Raw genomic sequence first — 23,535 nt, forward strand, 5'->3', positions numbered from 1 at the left:
TAAGTAGTAAGAAAGTTTTAGATTTACAAACTAGTTTTGTATCTATGTCTGTGATTTTCTAGTGGTTTTACTGTCACTCGTTGATAGGTGGTCATAATTCAACTCTGTATTTATGATGTAATTTGAACTTATTTTAGTCGCAATGTGACTGAAATAGTGCTGGTGTGACATTATATATTAACTCACTCACTCTGCTCCACTGGACTCCACTCCGCTCCACTCCACTCCACCATCTCCTATATAAAGTGAGATCATGCCTAACTGTGAAAAGCCTGTGAATTATCCTCTGTTGTAGCTATTCCTCTGAGAACCCAGATCTACTGACGACTCTTGGCCTGCTATACATGCAGGTATGTCCCACTCTTGTGTGTAGGAGTTGGCAAAGCTAGTGTTCAAACATAGTTAATAATTATTCAAAGTGCACGATTTAAATATTTTGACTGAAATAATATTCAGTGCTGTGATAAACCCAATTCACTCTTTGAGAACATGTAAAAGAAATATTTCTGGGATCTCATTGCTAGTTTATGTTTTGTTTATAATAGACAAAAGTCATGTTTTTAATACATAATGGTTCATCTGTTTGATTGGCGTTTTGAGTAATTTGGTGAGTAATGAGAAAGATAAGATACTGTAATGATGACAACTTCTTTACCATATGATATCACATCATATAATAGGGGCGGTGGGGTAGCCTAATGGTTAAAGGTACTTTCGAATCCCCACATGGGCACAATGTGTGAAGCCCATTTCTGTCCCCATTTATTGCTGGAATATTGCTAAAAGCGGCGTAAAACCCAACTCACTCACTCACTCACTCACTCATATAATAAATACATTCTTTTTTATATATTCCTCCTTGGGGTACTTATAAGCATTTAAATGTCCATTTAAAATCCCTACGACAGTTGTAACAATATTTTGAATAAAATATTTACAAAACAAAAACTACGTTTTGTCTTGTGAGACCACCCTTACAGGGCCCTCTGGCCCCCTACAGCCAAGAGCAGGTAACTCCAGACCGTAACCTCGAACCTCACTTTCCATGCTGTCGTTGTATCGACAAGACGTGGGTCCATACCAGAAGGTTTTTTCCTTGCGACTATAGAGAAATGAGTGTTTCAGAAACTGCAACTGTATGTATGGTTCTCTTTTTTCCCTGCATGGGCGAATTGGAGGTTTTTTCTGAATTTTTTCATTCATAAATTCTCGTTGTAACTTGGTACCTGTCGCGGTCGGCTCGCTAGTGCGTGTCAAGATGGCGGACAGGTCCCTTCGCTAGCCTTCCTGTTCATTGGTTTCCCATGTGGTTTTTCAATGTTACAGGTGGTTTTAGTGATTTTTTATTTGTATCTTGGTACGTGTTGGGTGTATGTCTACTGCTCGCAGATTTTCTATATTACGCTAAAACCGTAATTGTTAGTTATGCTGCAGTGTGTACTAGGGTCAACTGCATGCCACGTTGTCGATTAGTTGTGTCGCTTCCATGCGCTGTTTACATGTATTTGTATGTGGGTATAGGGTACATTGCTGCACAGGTTTTTTACTTGTTGCAGTTTAAACCCTGTACTTCCTGCCTTGCTGCAATCCCCGTACGGGATTCCCACGAGGTCTGCCTACGCTGTTTAGTGCAGAAGGAACATGAGGAAGAGGGGTGTGCTGCATGTGCCATGTTCTCGCCCCAAAACCATTCTCGGTCGAGGCGCATAGACACGCTTGTTTTACAGCAACCTGCTTCGGCGGGGTGATCTCTAAGCGCAGGATCCCCGGCCCAAGCGCCCCATAGTAGGAAAAAGGGTCCACGGGAGCCGCTTCCCACGCTGGAGCCGGCTCCCAAGAAAGCTAAGGCTACCAAGGCGGCTTCGCTTCACGCACTCATGCCCCTTCGGGCGCCTCCTCCTGCTTCCATCTCTGTACCCGCCACCCCTCTTGATTCAGCACCTGTGCAAAATGTTCCTGTTGATTCCTTAACCATTTTTTCCAGGAGCAGATGTCGCCAGTCAAGTCCCTGATTGATACGGCGTTAGCAGGGTTCCGTAAGGGAGCTCAGCCGCCGGTCGCGTCGGGGCGGAGCTGACACATCTGGGGTTAGCTGCGCCCGAGCCTCGCTCGAGAACGCCTCCCGGGCGGCTTGATCCTGGCTTCGCCGCGGGCGATAGCATGCCCTCGGCGCCTGCTGACGACCTGGCTTTACGCCCGGGCTGTCACAGGTGCCTGGTGCCGGGCGACAGGGTTGCCCTGTCATCGCCTGGTGTCCCGACTGGTGGTCGCTTAGGCACCACCAGTTCGGGATACCTCGCCCTGGCAGCCAGTCTGGGCTGCCCGGAAGCCTGTTTATGCAGGTTCCTCTCGGGCTACTCGGCGACCTGGCGCTGGTTCCTCCCGGCAGGGTGATGTTTTTCCCCTGGCTCCTCTGGACCTTATTACTTTGTCTGGTCCTGCCTCTGGCGCCTCCTCGCGCGCTCTCAGGAGTCTGAGATGATGACGGCCGAGGATTCTGCCGAGGTCGATATGGAGGAGGAGGAAGGGACGGAGGAACCGGAGGCGGAGTACCGTGACTCCTTTGCCTCGCCCCGCGGCAGGTTCGGGATAAGATCGCCGAAGTCCTGCCGCAGGTGGCTGTTCCCGCCCCGCAACCGACCCCGCTGGAGTTTCGCCCCGGGAGGCGCCGCGACCCAACCGGTCGCAGAGGCTCGCCTCGCGCATTCTCCCATCACTGGTCAGTGAAGTGGTGAATCCGGCCCTTACTGGTACTGCCGCTCGCTTTGATTTGCCTGACGTGGGCAGGCGGTACCAGTTAGGTGAGGAGACGCCTTCAACCACCAGTGGTGGACGAAAAGCGATTTGCCTCGGTTACATTAGGAGGGTCGTCTTCGTCTTCCCTGGCCTCGGCCAGGCAGGGCAGGCGCCTCCCCCCTTTTCCGGCTAGTACATCCCTACCGCTGAAATCTGCCTACCGGTCATTTGAAGAATGCTACCGGTGCGCGGCTCAGCAGCTTAAAGTGGCCGTCCATTCAGCCTACCTGTCTGCATTGCAGGGACAGCTGGTGGCCCACAGCGCTGGCGGTGCCGATTCATCGGAGTCGGTGCTCGCGACGGCAACTAACGGATGTACACTCACATCTGGCTCGGGACAGCATTAGGTGCTGTGCCAGCCAGATGATGGGTGCAGTCATGGGCTTGCGCCGCCTGTGGCTGTCTGTGGCACGGTATTCGCCGGCCACACAGCAAGCTCTACTTTCATTGCCCTATACCATGGGATCTTCCCTGTTCCCTGGGGCATTGCAGGTGGTTAGGGAGGCCGCGGAGGCTGTCTCTACTTTTAAGGACTCAAAGCCTTTGTTGGAGCAGCCCTCCGCTCCTCGCCATCGGCCCTCCCCGCTTGCATCCGCTTACCCTTCGGCTCCGGCGAATGATGTTAAGTGGGCTGCCCTTTGCAGTCCAAGCGAGCAGGCGATCGAGAGGCAGGGGCAGGCCTGGCGCCAGCCGCAGCAGTCTTTTCGGGCAAGGGGAAGCCAGCCCGGCTTCCCACTGATTCATGCCCCAGAGCCCTTTGTTGCCCCCACTCACGCAAAGCGGAGACTTGCCGACGGTGGGGTGCACTGCCTCTTGCCACATCGCCCCTGTCGGCGGCCGGGTTGTCCCTATTCCTCCGGGAGTGGGAGGCAGCCACCTCAAATCCCTGGGTCCTGTCCACGCCAGGGATGGCCATTTGCCACAGTGGGAGGCGCGATCCTCCGCCCTTCTCCGGGTTCGCACACGCCTGTGCCGACCTCCCGCCGACAAAGCGGACGCCCTCCGTGTCGAGGTTCAGTCTTTACTGACCAAGGCAGCCATCGAGGTGGTTTCCTGTGAGTCAGCGAAGAGGGTTTTATTCCACCTACTTCCTCGTGACCAAGAAGGACGGAGGGTTCAGACCCATTCTGAATCTCAGAGGGCTGAACAAATTACTGGAGGTGCCGCTTTTCAGGATGGAGACACTCAGGTCAGTGATCTCCTCCGTCGAGACAGGGATTGGCTTACGCCAATCGATCTCAAAGACGATACCTCCATGTTCCAATGCACCCGAATTCCAAGAAGTACCCGTTCTCCTTCGACGGACGTGCTACCAGTTTCGCTGCTCCCCTTCGGCATCTCTACGGCGCCAAGGGTGTTCACCAAACTTATGCTAATCCCAGCTCAGTTAGCCAGGTCTCAGGGCAGGTGTTGTCACCCGTACCTGGACGATTGGCTTCTACGGGCCTTAGGGCCTCAGTTAAGCAGAGCCTCCACACTGTGCGTGCTGGATACTCTGGTGTCACTGGGCTGGATTATCAATCTCAAGAAATCAGAACTCGTTCCGACGCAGGATCTGATATTCTTGGGAGCCAGATTCAACACGGCGCTAGGGATTGTTTCCCTTGCTCCGGACCGCATCGTCAAAGTCCGAGGGACTGTGTTACAGTTCCTCCAGTCCCCTGTTGCGTCGGCCCCGAACATGGCTTCGCTGCTCGGCAACATGGCGGCGACAGTGGACGGGTTTGGCGCGCGCTGCCTGAGATGCGCACCAATTCAGCAAGCATTAGCTCAGCTGTGGTCCCACTCGCAGGGCTACGAGATTATGCTCATAACGCCAGAGTGGTTAATCCTCTCACTTGCGATGGTGGGCGAAGTCGGGAATTTGTCCAGGGAATCCCCTCGACCCCGACACCTTCCCTCTCAGTTCAGACGGACGCCTCCCTCACAGGTTGGGGGTCCTGGGCGAAAGCACTCAGCCTCCGCCTCTGGTCGGAGCGGGAGGTCAGCCTACACATCAATGTGTTAGAACTGAGAGCAGTCCGCAAGGTGTTCGAAAAGCTTCGGTGTTGGTGCAGGGCCGTGTGGTTCGCCTAGAAATGGACAATCAAACGGCCATGACTTACATTCTCAAGCAAAGGCGGCACAGTGTCTCCGCCGCTCCTTCAGGAGGCGTGGCAGTTTCTACTGTGGTGCGATCAGTTCAACATTCGGTTTTGCCTGTTTATCTCCGGGGTAGACAACGTCCGCAGACGCCTCTCACGGCGTATACTAGCCCCACACGAAAGTGGATGCTCGACCGGGAGATATTCGGGATTATCTCCCAGTTGTTCGGTCGTTCAGGTGGATCTGTTTGGCGCCTGGGGTGACGAACCAGATTCCTGTGTTTTGCTCCCCGGATTCGGATCCGGTGCGTAGCCAACGACGCCTTTCAGCTAGATTGGACGGACAGGGTACTGTGGGCGCTCCCGATACCACTGATTTCCAGGGTCCTGTCGCGAGCTGACCGCACAACCAGCTCGGCTACTTGTGCTTCTGGCACCCTTTGGTCGGCACAAAGCTGGTTTCCGTAATTCTCAGGTTTCTGGCTCAGCCTCCTGTTCTATTACCTTTTCGACCGACCTCCTATCCCAGAACGGAGCTTCCACCAATCCCAGGATTCAGTGGGTGGCTTGGCCGCTATCAGGGATCGCCTCCATGCGAAGCGAATTCTGCACCAGTTGCAGACACAATTTCTGGCTTCGCGGAGGGATTCGACAAACGCTCAATATGAGGATAGATGGGCCTGTTATTCGCTGGTGTGTCAACAGGGGATTCTTGATCCCTTTCTACAGATTTAGTCTGTGTGTTAGAATTCCTCCAGTTCGCCAAGCCGGTCTAGCGGCTTCAACTGTTCGAGGATATTCTACAGCTATTTCTCGCGCTTCACATTCCTGTTGACGGTGCTCTCTTGGGGCAGCACCCTCTGGTACAGCTGCTTTAGCAGGCGGACAGAATCCGTCCGTTGTCCGCGGATTAGTCCCCGCGGGACTTGTCAATCGTTCTTGATTGGCTGTCCGGGTCCACTGTTTCACAATCTGTCGGTTCTTTCACTCCAGCTGTTGACGGGAAGACGGGCGCTTTGTGGCGGTGACTTCAGGCAGGCGGGTTGGCGATATTCACGCAATGTCGGCCGATCCCGCTTACTGTTTTTCACAAAGACAGAGTTAGCATACGGGCTGCCTGATACTTACCGGCCCTAAGAAGGATAGTCCCTTCCATGTGACGGCGCTATTGAGCTCCCAGCTTTCACTCAGCCTTCCCTGTCCGGTACCTCTCTCACGACGTGCTCCGCCTTAGATGTCCGTAAAGACACTTAAGGCTTATATCAAACGAACAAGGGGTACCCGTAAGGGGTAACCAATTGTTTTGTTGTTATGGCGGGTTCAGGCTGGTCTTCCGCCACCAAGCAAACCATTTCTAGGTGGCTTGTCTCTGCCATACACATGAGCTATACTCAAACAGGGCGATCCCGCCTGTAGGGTTGAAGGCTCATTCGGTTAGGGCAGTGGTTACATCGACAGCTTACGCCTGCAGCCCTGCCCATTGAGGAGATCTGCTCAGCTGGCTATATGGAGCCGTCCGAGTACGTTCATCCGTCATTACCAACTTGACAGACTCTCCAGTGAGCGTGCTCGGTTCGGTCAGTCAGTTCTCTCCAGTGGGCATGGTTCCACCTCTCTAGCCGATTGAGCTTTCGAGGTTGTATTGTGTGAACCGTTATCTGCCAATTTTTTAACACTGGTGTTGGGTTTTACAAATCTTGTTACATTTCCCCTTGGTGATGGGTTTTATGTGGTGATGGTTTTTTATTCCCATGTCTCTTGCTTTCTAACCGAGAAGTTTATAGACTAAACTGCCCTTGGAAACTTTGCTGTTCACGGCATTTCGCTTCTGGGTTTATTATGGACCCTTATCTTCACTTCCGGTAGATTACGGGAAGGAGGGAGGGTGTGTCTCGTTCGTTGCATTAGCGAGGTTTCGCTGGACAAAATTTGCATACGTTATTCCCTGACCCTGGCTCATGCCCCCGCCTGATTGGCTTTGGTGGACACGCGACCGGGTAAGTGTGCCTTTTCTGCTATAATTAGCTTGGGAAATTCCACTTCTTGTCGGGGTGTTTAAGCAGACAGAATGCCGCCCTGAGATCCGTCTTTAGGAGTCTGTCTTATGCTTATAAGTACCCCCAAGGAGGAATATATAAAAAGAATCGAACTAACCTGTAGAGGTTTAAGATTCTTTGAATATATTCATCCTTGGGGTACTACCACCTCCCCTCAAGATTCTGTCTGACTTCGTTCAGCATGGAAAGTGAGGTTCGAGGTTACGGTCTGGAGTTACCTGCTCTTGGCTGTAGGGGGCCAGAGGGCCCTGTAAGGGTGGTCTCACAAGACAAAACGTAGTTTTTGTTTTGTAAATATTTTATTCAAAATATTGTTACAACTGTCGTAGGGATTTTAAATGGACATTTAAATGCTTATAAGTACCCCAAGGATGAATATATTCAAAGAATCTTAAACCTCTACAGGTTAGTTCGAGTTTATTACCTTTCATAATGATTCAGAACTTCTGGTGGCACTTTGGTTTTTATAGTATGTTTTTGAATATCAGAAAGGAAATACATCATAAGAATATTCATCGCATAACTTGAGAAAGATGACATTTTCACGCATGGTTTAGAAAATGTCAACTTTGTCGAGTCACTCACAGAGATAAACATGATATTTGACAAGATAGTACTAATATCTCCTTTATCTTACAACTTTATGGATGTAAGAATCTACACCGAAACGTCGCTGTCTGCAGTAAACAAGAAGTTGTTATCCATAAAGTTGTATGCTTTGTTATTGACTCACCAACTTCTAGCATGATTATCAAATAATTACTTATATGGTAACAAATGCTACAGAACCCTGTCACGTGTGTCTCTTTTCTTTAACTGTAGATCGGACAGTACCAGAAAGCCTTTGAGAATCTTGGCAATGCCATGACCTTTGACCCAACCCACACAAAGGCCATAATGGCTGCTGGGAGTATGATGCAAAGTCACTCAGATTTTGATGTTGCCTTGACAAAGTACCGGATCGCTGCTGTCAACACCCCTGAGAGTCCCCCACTCTGGAATAATATTGGCATGTGCTTCTTTGGCAAGAAGAAGTTTGTGGCGGTAAGTGTTTATTGGTGTTATTGTGAAGTCCTGATACTGAAATGCATTTTGCTCTATATTTATCCCCAACACTTGCATCAGGAAATAATGAAATGTTCCCTCTTAATAACATTTGCCCATGTCTGGATGATATGTTGTGGTTTTGAAAGAACTGTGTTCACCCTTATCTTTAATATTTCATTGTTTTCGTAGCATGCATTACACCATGGGTTACTGCACATGTCAGATTTAAATGTGCTTGTACACTTTATGCCATGTTTTGCCCCTTTCTACACACAATGTATATTCTTAGAAAGTGGAGACCCGTGAAGATTCGATATAGAGCTGATCTTCAGCAACCCATGCTTGTTGTAAGAGGCAGCTAACGGGATCGGGTGGTCAGGCTTGCTGATTTGGTTGACACTTGTCATGTATCCATGCTCATGCATGTAGATCAATGCTCATGCTGTTGGTCACTGGATTGTCTGGTCCAAACTCGATTATTTACAGACCGCTGCCAAATAGCTGGAATATTGCTGAGTGCTGCGTTAAACAATAAACCAACCAACCAGTCGTAGAAATTGGTCAATATCTGTGGTTTTTGTGTACAACCACGTCATGTTCTGCCCCTTTCTTCACACAGCGTTTATTCTTAGAAAGCGGACAACTTCTGTGGTTTACCCGATTTTATTTCTTTGTGGAATTGTTGTTGTGTGATTGACAGCTCCTTGTACCACAACACACAACAGCTTGGTTGTACAGTGGAGTATTTTAGCCAATGCCTGCATGCAGCAGAAGGGAGATAACTCCATCTATCCATCTCATAAAATATTGCTTCATTATACTAAGCAGCAAAAGAAACATCAGTTTGAAATTTTCTCTCGCAGAAACGGGTAACTGTAAACTCATTTGATGTTTTGATTGTATATTTTTGACTACACCTCCAACTTTACCTGAGCAAAGACATTCCTTCCCAAACTCAGAATTGAACCCAGGAAATGGTTTCAAAAGATGGTACGGTGTTCTCAGTGTTTGTCATGCTGCACGTGCTGTTCACAAGGACCAGCCCTATAAAATGCACCCAAAACCTGGTTGAAACATTCACATTACAACGTCAGCAGGATGCCGCGACTTACGACAGCTGAGAGGAACCAGGCGCTAGGAAGACTTGAAGCTGGCCACACTGCACAAGCTATTGCCAATCACTTCTAGGTCAACGTTCTGACCATCTACAGACTGCAGCAATGTTCCTGGGCCACCAACACCACAAATGATCGCCCCCATACTGGCAGACAAGGGTGACCACAAGACGAAAAGACCGCCATGTTGTGCAACAGCATGTACAGAATCCCTTCATGCAGGCATCCGAAACAGCACGCTAAACAGTGGGAACACACGGAAGACCAATCAGTACTGATACAGTACGCCGACGTCTTAACAGCGGGAACCTCCATTGCCGTAGACCTTACCGTGGACCTATCCTCACCCCTCGTCATCGGCGTGAACATCTACAGTTTGTCCTACAACACCAAAACTGGCGATACAGGCCCTGGAGAACTGTTCTGTTCACAGATAAGAGTCGGTACTGCGCATCAACTGCAGATGGCAGAACAAGAAAATGGCGACAACATGGCCAGCGTTACTCAGACCAATGTGTTATAGAAAGAGACTTATGGGGAGGTGCAAGCATCATGGTATGGGGTAGAATAGGCCTGAACTAGAGAATGGGTCCTGTGGTTTTCCAGAACCTTGGTCCAGGGAGAGGAGGCAGCATCACAGCAGTGAGCTACATTGACCAAGCTCTCAGACCCCACGTCAAATTCGACATTGGATATTATATAAATATTTTGAGTTAATTGAAGAGTTTTATCTCACTCAAAGTGTGCTGTTGTTAATTCAAGGGGAGCCTTTAGAGCTCTGTTGTTTTGTTCTCATGCTAATATCACTGACTGTATATTGCAGGCCATCAGCTGTTTGAAGCGAGCCAGCTACTTGGCGCCATTTGACTGGAAGATCCTGTACAACCTGGGACTGGTGCACCTCACCATGCAGCAGTACGCCTCTGCATTCCACTTCCTCAGTGCCGCCATTAACCTCCGACCCAAGATGGCGCAGCTCTTCATGTTGTTAGCCGGTAGGTTAATGCTGTTCTCAAATATTTATCATCTTTTAATTTTCATTCACAGCGATAAAAAACTAACCCAATATTTTTTTAATTATTTTTTTAAAATTTGCAGCTAAATATGAAATATATTGCTCACTTAATTCATACAAACTTTATACTGCTCTACAAAAAGAAAACCCACAAGGACTAACTTTCCTGGACACTAGTAGAGACAGTGCCATTATTTATGCTTGCACTGCCTGCTATGTATGTGTATGAACATATAACTTTTCCTTATCCTGACTCATGCTTAATTTACTCCTTCTTGCGAATGATAGTGGAACACTTGAATCCCCTTTTGAAGCTCCCTTCAAAAAAGCAGACGTAAAATCACTCACCCAGTGTTACCTCCCATAGGTATTTTGGCGGCAAAAGGGGATTCAAGTATTCCACTATCATTCGCAAGAAGAAGGAGACAAGCAATTAAGCATGAGTCAGGATAAATATAAAATATCAATTTTAATAAAAACATTACATTTTGGCCTGACATGAAATCTATATTCAGTATATCTGTCCGAATGTTTTTGTATAAGAGTCAACTAAAAGGATCGGGTGGTCTCGCTGACTTTGTTGACACATGTCATTGTAATCCAATTGTGTAGATCACTGGATTATCTGGTCCAGACTCAATTATATACACACCACCGACATATAGCTGGAATGTTGCTGAGTTTTGTGTTAAACAACAAACAAACAAAAAACGAATCAGAACATTGTTGAAAGTTACGGTAGATGAAAATCGAAATTTAGGCATAAAGTATTCAACTGAGTTTCTGAATCGCATTAGCTGATAACCAGTGTTTTACTGTTGGGATGCCCTTAATCATAACCCTCTATCCCCAGGCAAGAAATACTGTCCTAATGTCAGTAGAGACAGATCGGCTGCCAGCTGTGGATGAAAACAGTACACTTTTCAGATCTTGCAGCACATCATATTTTGTGTTACAGAAATCGTCCGCTGCCATATAGCTGGAATATTGCTGAGTGCGGCATAAAACTAAACTCACTCACTCACTTTCTCACTGTTACAGAAATCAGACAAACATAATTAAAACTGATTAAAAATTGTGTTTGTGAACTTAGTGCATGTGAAGGTACATGTTTCTTTAAAAACTGTATTTTGAATGTTGAATGCTTTTCAGATTGTATTCATGTAACCTATCTAATACAGGCTGATGCCTATACTGTTTCAGTTTCGTTGACCAACCTTGAGGATCCTGAGAATGCTAAACAAGCCTATGAGCAGGCAATGACACTAGACGGGTGGGTACAGCACTTGGTCAGAGATGTGATACATGCCCCCTCTTTAGGGAACCCAGAGTCGATAAATACAGACCACACCATATAGCTGGAATATTGATGAGTGCAGAGTTAAACAACAAACTAAACAAACAAACAACAGACTTTAGGGTGCTCGACTGACTGACTGACTGAGTTTGGTTTTACGCCGCTTTTAGCAATATTCCAGCAACATCACGGCGGGGGACACCAGAAATGGGCTTCACACATTGTGCCCATGTGGGGATTCGAACCTGGGTCTTCGGCGTGACGGCCAACGCTTTAACCACTAGGCTACCCCACCTCCCCTTTAGGGAGCTCGAAGACTTGTGACAGAAACCTCAGCTAGAGATCAGTTTGGTTTGGACTGATAGATGAGCCACAATTATACACAGTGTAACTCATCGCAATGTTTCCTCAGTAAGAGCATTGTTTAAACACTGAAGTGATCCTCAGAACATTTCTTCATTTAGACACCTTAATTCTTCAAAGGACATACAGATGCTGAAAATTAAAAGGAATAAAAAAAAATGTTGTCCTTTATTATTTGTGACAATTACTTGCGTTTTGTAAACTTGATGCTGTGTTCCTGCAGTGTTAACCCGTGAAGATCCGGGGTAGAATAGGTCTTCAGCAACCCATGTGCTTGCCATAAAAGGCGACTATGCTTGTCGTAAGAGGCGACTAACGAGATCGGGTGGTCAGTTTCACTGACTTGGTTGACACATGTCATCGGTTCCTAATTGCGCAGATAGATGCTCATGCTGTTGATCACTGAATTGTCTGGTCCAGACTCGATTATTTACAGACTGCCGCCATATAGCTGGGATATTGATGAGTGCGGCATAAAACTAAACTCACTCACTCCTGCAGTGGAATGACAGCAAAAATGTAAAAACGTAAAAAATTAAGTCAAGACTCTGAAGAAATTTAGCTGAACTGAATTATATATTTGATGTTTGAATGGCTCCAGAATCCGCATGTGTTTCCTTTGGTTAGGGATGGGATGGTGGCATTTTACTCCTGGGGTGGTGAAAGTTACTCATGGTTCACCTGAGGTATTGAATCATAGCCTGACATTGAGTGTAGTAATATGTAAGAGCAGGGTGATCTCTAACTTCTTTTGAGTGGTATACATCTCAGACTGTTGTGTTACATCAGTTCCCTGTGTTCCAGTAAGGACCCAGCCATCCCTCTCAACTACGCCGTGTTCCTGCTCAACACTGGAGACCGGAGGTCTGCTCAGAAGAACCTGTCCCAGTTTGAACAGAGGGTGAAGAACTACAAGTCAGGCGTGCCCATCGATCAAGAGGTAATATTTGTGTATAGCACTAAGTCCGAGGTGAATCCATGCTCCAACTCTGAAATGTTGAGGATGGTTGTATTAAGACTTGAGTGTGTTCAGATTACTGCACATAACATAAAACTGAGTTTGTTGTTTGGAGGCACTTGTTTCTGGTGTATGCTGTCAGTATATTTCTGGGAATGGGTGAGGTGAGGTGAGGTGAAGTGAAATTGGGTTTATCGTCGTGCTTGAGAATATTTCGCTCATATGACGACTTGCATGCGTGTGTATGTGTATGTGCAGCTGCTTGTACTAGCCCAGACTTAAGCTGGTTTTATAGTGCTAGCCCACTGAGATACCACGCCGCAGTGAAACATGAATACCCCACTCAGACACATTATACTGACTCCGAGCCGACCAGTCCTTGTTGAACCCATTTATACCGAGCGCCAGGCAGGGACCAACAAGTACCATATTTTAACGTCTTTTGGTATGACACGGTCGGGGATCGAACCCACGACCTTCCGCTCTCCGGGCGGACGCTCTAACCACTACACCACGGAGGCTACCCCTGGGAGTGTATTCTGAGTCATCTGCTTTATGTCTATGTTATGGCAGGAGCCCAAGTTAAATACCCAGATTTCACCAAAAATTAGGGTCCCGTCATTTATTGAGAGGGTGTCCACAGGAAATCTGGCAACATAGTATGGAGGATCATGATAGCATTTTAAAATGCTTTAAAATAATGTGGAGGAACCTCATTTTGTTTTTCTTGGCCCTATGCCCCTCCCCTCAAACCTCAAAATGTAAAAACACTCTATATCATAATCCTTTTAAACAGGTGGTACTGGGTATGATTATTGTCGTTGGTTTCTCTAATGATAAACATGCAATATGCATCACTACACTACTTCTGGTGATGTCAGCATTTTTGGCTGCTTTTTGCCCATTAAGGAGATGTGTTAGGGTGGATTGTCATTCACCTGATGAAACATCAGCTGAAAGATTAAAGATGTCGTTGCCAATAGACAATCCATGTCCTCATGCTGCCAGAGTTTCTGTTGCTTCGGTACAACCCCACACTGAAGCACATGTAGCAGATGTGGTACCTCCTTGGTCAAGTGGGGCGGCGGGGTAGCCTAGTGGTTAAAGCATCCGGTTATCAAAACAAAGGCCTGGGCATGGGCACAATGTTGGAAGCCTATCCCTGGTCCTCCCCACCATGATATTAGGGCTGCAACAATTCACCAAGATCTTGATTCGATTTGATTTTGATATTGGACACTTGATTCAATCATTTTTCAATTTGATTCTTCATGCAAGTAAAAACATGAGATTTCATATAACTCTCAGAGTCAGCTTTTTTAGCATGAAATCCATTGTCAACTTGGAGATGTCTACTAACATACAGTTCTCATTGGATTATTAGCCCAGAATCAACCAATCATGTTTCCCCTTATTTCATCGCCCGAAAATGCTCGAGTTGGAGTCAAAATTACGTTCTGGCTGTGTGGAAATAATGTTAATGAGTATTCAAATATCCAATCAAAATAGTGATAATGGTTAGCGAAAATCAAAACTAAGGTGTCAGATTCGATTTTCGGTGAATCGAACCGAATCGTTGCAGCACTACACGAATATTGATTGCTATTAGCTGTGTCAGACCCATCTCACTCACTCACTCACTCACTGACTCACCCTTAGTGAAGTTACTTTGTGGAAATATGTAAGGGTACAATAGGTAGGTAAAGTGACTGTCACCTTGACTTCAAAAGTCTCACAGGCTTGGATTGTATACTCCCCAGGGAGCTGAGAGGGACAATTGAGTCAATAGACTGGGGTAATAATTTAGCTCTTTGAGCATGTTTTATGTTTATTTTAACCATGGATTTCTCTGTTTCACCAGCTGATGGACGTAGCCAGCAAGATGGGGCCCCTGCTACAGGTAGGGGACAGCCTCACCTGGAAACAGGGGGCAGCTGAACCCAAGAAAGAAGCAAAACCATCCGTCCCCGAGAAATCTACACGTCCAACTTCATCTACATCCGACCCTGTTGTCATCCCTCAGGCAGGACCTCGACCTACGACCTCCTCTGCCGTGGAGGCCAGTCTGTCAGCTACTCCTTGTATGTATATCAGCTGTGTTAGTTGACCTGTGAAGATCTGGGTTAGAAATGATCTTCAGCAACCCTTCCCTGTCATACGAGGCGACTAACGGGATAGGGTGGTCAGGCTTGCTGGCTTGGTTGACACATGTAATCATATCCCAAATTGTGTAGATCTATGCTCATGATGTCAATCACTGGATTGTCTGGTCCTAACTCCACTATTGACAATCCATTGTCATTTAGCTGGAATGTTGCTGAGTGCAACTTGTCCTTATTGTTAGGTCCATATTCATGGGCACAATATGTCTGTGTTTCCGACTTGTTTTTCAAGACAATAGATTTTGAAGATAGAATAGAATGGAATAGAATAATACTTTAATGCCTTTTCAGGAATTTGTGTTACATCAGCAGAGCTACTGACACATTAGAGAGATACCAAACATATTTACATACATTCTTTGATTTAGGTATCTTCACATTTGTTTAAGAGAGATATGGTACTTGGAATATAGGATGTACGGGCTCTCTTAGTTTTCACAATTGGAACTTTGTAGCGGCGGCCTGAAGGGAGGAGGTTGTATTCCGAATTTAAGTAGTGAGTACGGTCAGATATAATTTTGACAGCTTGATTCACGATTTGCCGCTCATATATTGATGATAAACATTCAAATCTGACTCCAGCGATTTTACTTGCAGTGTTAACAATTTTGTCTATTTTAGATTTGAGATGAACTGAGAGAGACCCGTACCAACAATGGAAGGAAAATGTAAAAATACTCTGAATAAATGCTACATAAAAATATGACATCACAGATGGGTTAACATTAAAAGATCTCAATTTAAGCATGAGATGAAGACGTTGTTGACACTTTTTGTATAGGGTTTCAGTGTTAGAGTTCCAGTTCAGCTTAGAGTCAATGAAGGTTCCCAGATACTTATGCTCCGACACTGTCTCAACACATTCACCGTTGATTATCACATATTAATGCCAAGTCAGTGGTAGTTTGAGTGTATCAATGATGTGGTAAAATATGTCTGACCAATTATTTTGACTTATTTCGCAGGTAACTGACTCCAATTTTATTAAAAAAACTGAGAAAAAAGCAGCAGCATCTTATTGATGTGTCATATAATCTTGATTGATGTTTCATCAATGGGTCAAATTTCAATTGGCATGCAGATATACCCTCATTACAAGATTGGAGTTAATACCTCCTTCAGATTTTCACCTCAGGCTGATTTAACACTTGACCCATATGTTTCAGTACCTGACCTCGACAAGGAACCGCCCAATTTGAAACCAGACATACCTTATGAATCAGAGCCGACAGATCTGAGCCTGATGGGTGATGACAAGCCACCCGTCTCGCGGTTCGACAACCCGTTCTCACCGCCCCCTCCAGTATTGCCTTCAGACATCCCGAAGAAAAGTCAAGAAATACCCAATCTGGATGGAGCCCTGCCTCCAGTGAGAAGGGCCGGGATGTTGCCAAGTCTAGACTCTCTACCAGCACCACCTAGGAACAACCCAACTGAAGATGATGACGATGATGACATTGAGGAAGAAATTGAAGAAGAAATTGCGAAACCTCAAAGGAGATCTGCTGTACCAGATTTATGAAGAGGAAACTTCTGTACTTGATTTGTAAATAGATGTATCTTGTTGTAATGATTGTGATAAAGATCTGACAATGCCTTGAAACTGTGTTGTGGTATGTAAGTGAACAATGTTGCAGCTATTTTGGTGGTTTTGTCATTTTTTGTTAGTTTCCTCAAACGTGACAATGGTCAGAGCAGCAAATTTAGTACCTACTTTTAGGGGGTGATGTTTATTTCACATTGTACAAATTACCTTGGTCAAATAGATTGGAATCAAAATGGAAAAATCTTGTCGGAATGTATTTTTGTTGTTTTGTTTCCTATAAAATACACTCCTTGAATAAAAAACATTTAAATCAAAATTCATATGAAAAGGCGCCATTCATTTGATCTAACATGGCATTTAAGTCATAACTTTACCTTTACAAACTTTCTGTTTTTATTTGTAAAACATTAATTACGTCGTATATTGGTTGCCGTAAAGGGTTGCCGTACTATTACTTTACAACTTACACCGTTAGAATGCTTGAAACAATTATCATGTTTCATTGTGTTTATGATCAAAACTTGTTTGTGTGCATCTACTTAAAACTGATTAAACGAAGTATAGTAGTCTTTATATTCATTCAGGACTCAAAGCAAAAACTTTATTTTTTTATTTCAATGTTTGTGTTTGGTTTCATGTAGAGGTGTATGTAAGTCAGCGTTCTATATTGACATTGAAATATTAGAGGTGTCAGTTTAGAAATGTTTGTATGTTGAACTGACTGGGACACTGGTGACCCTTCTTTAGTATGGCTATGCAGAGTTATATCCCTTATACATGCCAGGATCTGCTGACTTTCAGTCCAGATTACAGATTTCGGGCAGTGACATCTGAAATGCATACGAGTATCCACTACCGTAAAAATAACAACTTTAATACTGCATCTGTTCACATATTTATGTTCACAACAAAACTGAAACAGCTGGATTTCACAATCAGACATCCAGGTACTTTTACAGCTCAGTATGGTAAGAGATATTTTTCTTGAAACGTTTTGTAAAGATGGTTGAATATTTCATATAAAAAATCATCCCTCCAAATGCTTGCTTACCTTACCTAATGATCAAGGTTTGCTAACAGATGCATATCAGCCATAATATGAGTACAACACGTTGCAGTATTCAAAATCAGAATATTCCCCTTTTGGCTTATATTTCAGATTGATTGTGGCCTTTCTAAACATTTTATTGTCTTCAGGATTTATGGAGGATTTAAATGAACAGATACTGACACTCAATAAAAATGCATTATCAACACAAACTCAAAACACAAGAAATATATCAGCAGTAAATACTTCCTTACATGACAAAGCATGATGGCTGTGTGATGACGATGATGTTATGTTTCATTATTTCCTTGATTATAGAAAAACTTAATTTGATATTTTGTGGCCATTTTGTCACTTAGTACAAAATTTTACCCTTTTCAAAATGTTTCAGTATCATCAGGTCATTGGTTATAGCTTACTCTGGCTATAACAAGAAGTGTCGTGTGACACATACAATATAAATGTTTGAATGATGGCTTGTGTTTGGGATGAGGTTATCTTTCATAAGTTAGTGAGATGTTTTACAGTCCTTCATGTCATTAGAAAGAGGGGCGGTGGGGTAGCCTAATGGTTAAAGCGTTGGCTCGTCACGCCGAAGACCCGGGTTCGAATCCCCACAAGGGTACAATGTGTGAAGCCCATTTCTGGTGTCCCCCGCCGTGATGTTGCTGGAATATTGCTAAAAGCGGCGTAAAACCAAACTCAGTCAGTCAGTCAGTCATTGGAAAGATAACGAATGTTTCCAAAAACACGAAATGCAGGGTTATGTATGGGCATATTATGCTTCAGTAATCCATATGACATACTTGATATTATCTGGATTATCAGGGTTTCATGATGCTGGAAAGTGTGACATTAATCCTAGACCTGTGTCTCCTGGGTTTAGGTACTGCACACTGTTGTTATTGTAAATACTACTGGTGTGGGAAAGGTTTCATTTGATAGCTGTCGAATGTGATATATTAATGTATTCCAGTTTGTTAGAAAATGTATTTTTTGTTGTGAGCTACTCAGGTTTGAAAGGATATAGAACATTGTAATAACTGGCTCTGCCTATACAAAACCTGCAAACTCTTGTTGTTATTTGTTTATATTAATGCTTTCTATTAACGATGATGATGATGATGACTGTTATTTTATATATATATAAATGCTTTCTCCACAATCCATTTCTCCACCATATGTAACAGCAGTGTTCATGATGATGATGATGATGATGATGATGATGATGATATATACACCTGGAAGTAGACATATTGTTCTGCTTTGATCTCCGTCCATAGAATGTATTGTTTGTTAAAGTGCAATTTTGTTAACTCAATATTTTTTTAAGAAAATGTAACTTTATCAATAATAAGCTCAAGTCCCGTCTTGAGGTTTTCTATGGTTTTGGTTTCGAATTAAGGATATTTACCTGTATTACTGCTTATTTATAATCATAAATATTTGTTGCTCATTGTCAGTATACTGAAAACCTTTATGGTGGTGAATAAAAATCTCATTTTCTTTATTTCGGTCCCATGTTGTATCTGTTTGTTTCACCATTTTATTTTCCAGAGTATTATATACATGTACGACCATGTATATAAACAAGCCAATATGGCCATACGTTGTAGAGCTGTGACGATATACCGTAGTATCGATAATCGTGATACTTTATGTGACGATAAATATATCATACTTTTTTTCGTATCGTGATATGTATCGTTGACCTTAAAATTGTTAATTTTCGATAGAAATTGACGGTTATGTTGAAATTTACACTATTACTTGCTTGCAAAATATAGGTTTTTAAAGAAAACAACTAAAGTTAGCATATCGTGATATGGATCGAATCGATTCGTATGTTCCAAGATATCGCGATGCGTATCGAATCGTGAAATTTCTGTATCGTCACACCTCTAACACGTTGTGGATGCGTATTTAAGTATAGGGGTACATGGAAAACATTTTCCCTTCAAAAAGAGACCAGTTTAAGACCTGATCTCCATGTATGCAATGAGTCAAACACATGTGAGTCGTCATTTCACTTTTTGAGCTGAACTACGACCGTGCACACCCCAATGAAGCTATCCCTTTGTGGTTATAACAGGTTGCGGAGTTTTGCCATAGTGTAATCCTTGGCTGAATGGAAAATATTCATACTGGTTATGATCCCTGATTTTTAGCACCATGACAGTGCTTGTGGATTTCACGCCCCAACGCATGCAAACCACCTACCCTATACACACACACGTACACACACCGCTAACCATTCAAGCAAGAGACAGAGGTTGGGTTTCATCTGGCAAGCTGGTCCACCTACGGTTCAGTTGGACACTAGATCCATTGTTGAGACGAGAAACTTAGTCAAGAGATAGAATGGTGACAATGCAAGGTTTCAACTCCAAACACATGAACTCTATCACATCTTGGGTGGTGTGCATTCCCAACCTCTCGCAAGATTGGTTAAAATCCTTGATCTGGCTTTGCGAATGTCGTTGCAGCGCACCAAAGATCCAGGTTTGATATAACCCACATTGGTACAATGTAAAACCCATTCCAGGCGTTCCGCGCAATGATGTAACCCGAATTTGCTGAAAGTTGCATTCAACCACAATAGCTTAGTGTGCGTTTATCCCAAATTTCTGGATCAATTATTTTTCGAAGAATACTACACTCACTGAGTTTGGCCCCAAATTGTTTTGAATGGTGAATTGTATGGTTATTACCATGTAACGAAGGCTTACAATTTACAGAGTACGTAACACAAATGTCCAAGCTGTGTCAACTGAGACGTATTGATAAATAAATTGCATTGCTTGAAGGTAACGTCATGGTTGAAAGTGTTTTGTCAGTAGACATCGATGATCGATTGCCACGAACGAAACAACAGCTTAATGATCACGTTAGACATCCGAAAGCAAGAAACTAGAATCTCGGCTGGCCGTGATGTGGTTTTTACCTTATAAACTGACACGGTGTGCTGTGGCCAATTAGTCTTGACTGATAGTTGGAACTATGTCTAACGCACACGGTGTATTGGAATGTTCAATAACGAATTGTACCATTCATATACGTAGTGCAATATTAACCAGCATACGGCTATGTCTATTGATAAACGATAATGAACAGCTCTCATTAGCCGTACAGATGTAAAGAAATAATGCTGAGTGAAATACTGGAGAGAGTTAGTGAGTTTCACGGATATATTGGGCTCCATTGTATGAATGAGGGATCGCTTTAGGTGTGAAGCTGGTACAATAGGCTACCCCACTGTAAGCCAGTAATACTTGGTAGTGTGTAACCCAATATTTCATGGGCCTCACTGTACAGATGTGGGATACAAGGTACTTGTTATCAAAACTTTCCAGTTAACTTGTTGCCCAGTTTCAAACTAGACTGTAACCCAGTATTTCTTGGTGGGTCGTCACCCGAAATATTAGGATGAGTTATTACCCGTATGTTTCTCGATAGTGTGTAACCCAATACATCATGGCCTCATTGTAGAGGTGTGGGGGTATAAGGTGCGTGTAATTAAAACATTCCAGTTATGTTGGGATCCCATTTGTAACCCAGTATTTCTTAGTAGGTTGTCACCCAATATTCCAGGACAAGTTATGGCCAATACGCTTCTCGATTCGGTGTAACCCATTATTTCATGGCAAGGTGTAACCCATGCATGTTTTGCAGGTTGGATCCCGTTTGTAACGCAGTATTTCTTAGTAGGTTGTCACCCAATATTCCAGGACAAGTTATGACCAATACGCTTCTCGATTCGGTGTAACCCATTATTTCATGGCAAGGTGTAACCCATGCATGTTTTGCAGGTTGGATCCCGTTTGTAACGCAGTATTTCTTAGTAGGTTGTCACCCAATATTCCAGGACAAATTAAGGCCAATACGCTTCTCGATTCGGTGTAACCCATTATTTCATGGCAAGGTGTAACCCATGCATGTTTTGTAGGTTGTGATCCAAGTGTTCCTAGGTAAACTACGGCCGATACTTTCTGGGTGCTATGTATGTGGATCTAGGACGTTTCCAGTTCGTATGTGAGCCATAAGTGGCTAAAAAGATTCTGTCCTTTACGTTTCAGTGTAGTATGTGACCAATGAGTTCCTACATAGGCAAACATCAATGCGTTTCCAAGCAGGGTGTGGCCCACTCGTTTCAAAGTTGTGTGTGATAGTTTCTAGATATGATGTGTCCTGTACGGTTTGGTAGGGTGTGATCTATGGGTTTCTGTGGAAGGATGTGTAGGATGTGTTTCTAGATAGGATGTTTTTTGTAGGGTGTGATCTACGCGTTTCAAGGTAGGATGTGCCCTATACGTATATAGATAGGATGTGTCCTGCATAGTTTCTGGGTTGGTTCTGACCTGTGTGAGACCCTCGAGTTTGCACGCTAAGTGCAAATTTATAGATTTTACTTATTCTTAAAACGCAACTTTCTCCTCAACCCTTGCTTGTACTCAGAACATCCCTAACGATCCTCCCATTTGGCATGGGAGCACAGAGACCATTGTGTCCACTGTTTCTTGTTGTTTAGTACTGTAGTATGATGTACTAGGTACTTACTAGGGCTGCACAATATAACCGGTTTACCGGTATTTACCGGTTCAGACATGAAAACGATACGTATTGCGATACGCTGATCGAAAACCGGTATTTTGACATGCATTCGGAAAACTTCGTAACACTCGGAAATCTTCGGATATTTCCGTTGCTTTATAATCAAGCATTAACTCGATTATAAGTATTTTTTGTTAAAAAAATAATCCTTGCAATATATTGCAATACTTATCGCAATATATGCTTCCGCATCGCAATATATCGCAATATGAAAATTCTCTGCAATACCCACCCCCTAGTACTTACGCTCTGCCGGAATAGCCGCCGGCGAATCCCGCATGTGTATCATTGAGCCTACTGAGAGAGTAACAACAGATTTCCAAGTCTGGACATACACACGCACGCACCCACTCACGCACACGCATACGCATATATATGACAATAAAAATTCTCATAAGTGTATGAGTTTTCAGCTTATCGGGACTATATAAAAAGGCATTTTTTTAAAATCGATCGCGCCAGGTATACCACGATAATAATAACGCATGTTACAAATAGATGTAGATGTCCAACATGTTTAGGGAGGATTTCAAAGCAGCACGATGTCGTTTGCTTTCGGAGGTTAACGTCATATTGTTGTACGCAGCTTCGAACTAACTACGGTGTGAGAACAGCACTGTTGGAGTTGTCATCATTTAACCAGGAGGTTATTTGATCGGCATTCTAGACGTTGGTGAGTCAAAAATGAAGCATACCACTGTATGTTTGACAACTTCTTGTTTATTGCACAGAGCGACATTTCGGTGTAGATTCTTACACCGTTATCAGGAGGTGCTTTAGTTTTAATTCTGAATTTATAAAAATACTTTTTTTAAATATCATAGTTTTTTTTATTTGTGACACGTTTTAAAACAAATACCAAAATAAACAAAAGAAAATTTTGTGTGCTTGTTTTGCTACGTTTGAGCGATACAATAACCAAACATGTGGTACTATATATTAATGTTGGTTTCTCTATTTGATCAGTACGTTGAGGCATTAAATACCTTATCACAACAATGAAGGGGTCGTTAAAAGTTCTGTCTGTAACCCCTACCTCAGTTCTTTCAAAGGTCGTTACTACCGTCTAGCAGTATTAAAACATATTCAAAGGGTTAGACGCAGGCTGCCCGCAGGCTTAGACTGAAAAACTTGAAGCCAGGGCTAAAGGCGGGTCCACCCGACGGTGTGTGAACACTTCGTTAACAGTACAACGGTACTGTTTTTACCATGGTTTGTTGACATGAATAATGACGCATGTTTCCTACATGCATATCCCCACCGGCTGGGGTACTAAGGAGCTTGTCACAAGGTCGGGTGCCTTTCATATACGTATTCGTTGGCATTACAGTGGTTGTATTATATTCCGTAGTTCACAAAGCCGCTCGGCCGAGCGGAACGGCTGATCTGCAGAAGGCTTGTGTGGGTATTGAACACCCAGCATTGGAGAGATACAA

At 44.0% G+C, this 23,535-nt stretch overlaps 1 protein-coding gene across 1 annotated transcript in view; it reads left to right on the plus strand.

Moving 5' to 3' along the window:
• Positions 1-16,497, plus strand: part of LOC124292366 (Bardet-Biedl syndrome 4 protein-like) — a 28,635-nt gene extending 12,138 nt beyond the window's left edge. The window contains 7 exon segments of the mRNA XM_046729455.1: positions 296-350; positions 7,760-7,981; positions 9,923-10,094; positions 11,318-11,387; positions 12,579-12,714; positions 14,594-14,813; positions 16,061-16,497. Coding sequence (XP_046585411.1) covers positions 296-350; positions 7,760-7,981; positions 9,923-10,094; positions 11,318-11,387; positions 12,579-12,714; positions 14,594-14,813; positions 16,061-16,416 — 1,231 coding nt within the window. The 3' untranslated portion in view covers positions 16,417-16,497.
• Positions 16,498-23,535: the final 7,038 nt, after the last annotated feature.

This window comes from Haliotis rubra, unplaced genomic scaffold (assembly GCF_003918875.1).
Source record: "Haliotis rubra isolate DU_JTF1 unplaced genomic scaffold, ASM391887v1 Scf515, whole genome shotgun sequence".
NCBI lineage: Eukaryota > Metazoa > Mollusca > Gastropoda > Lepetellida > Haliotidae > Haliotis > Haliotis rubra.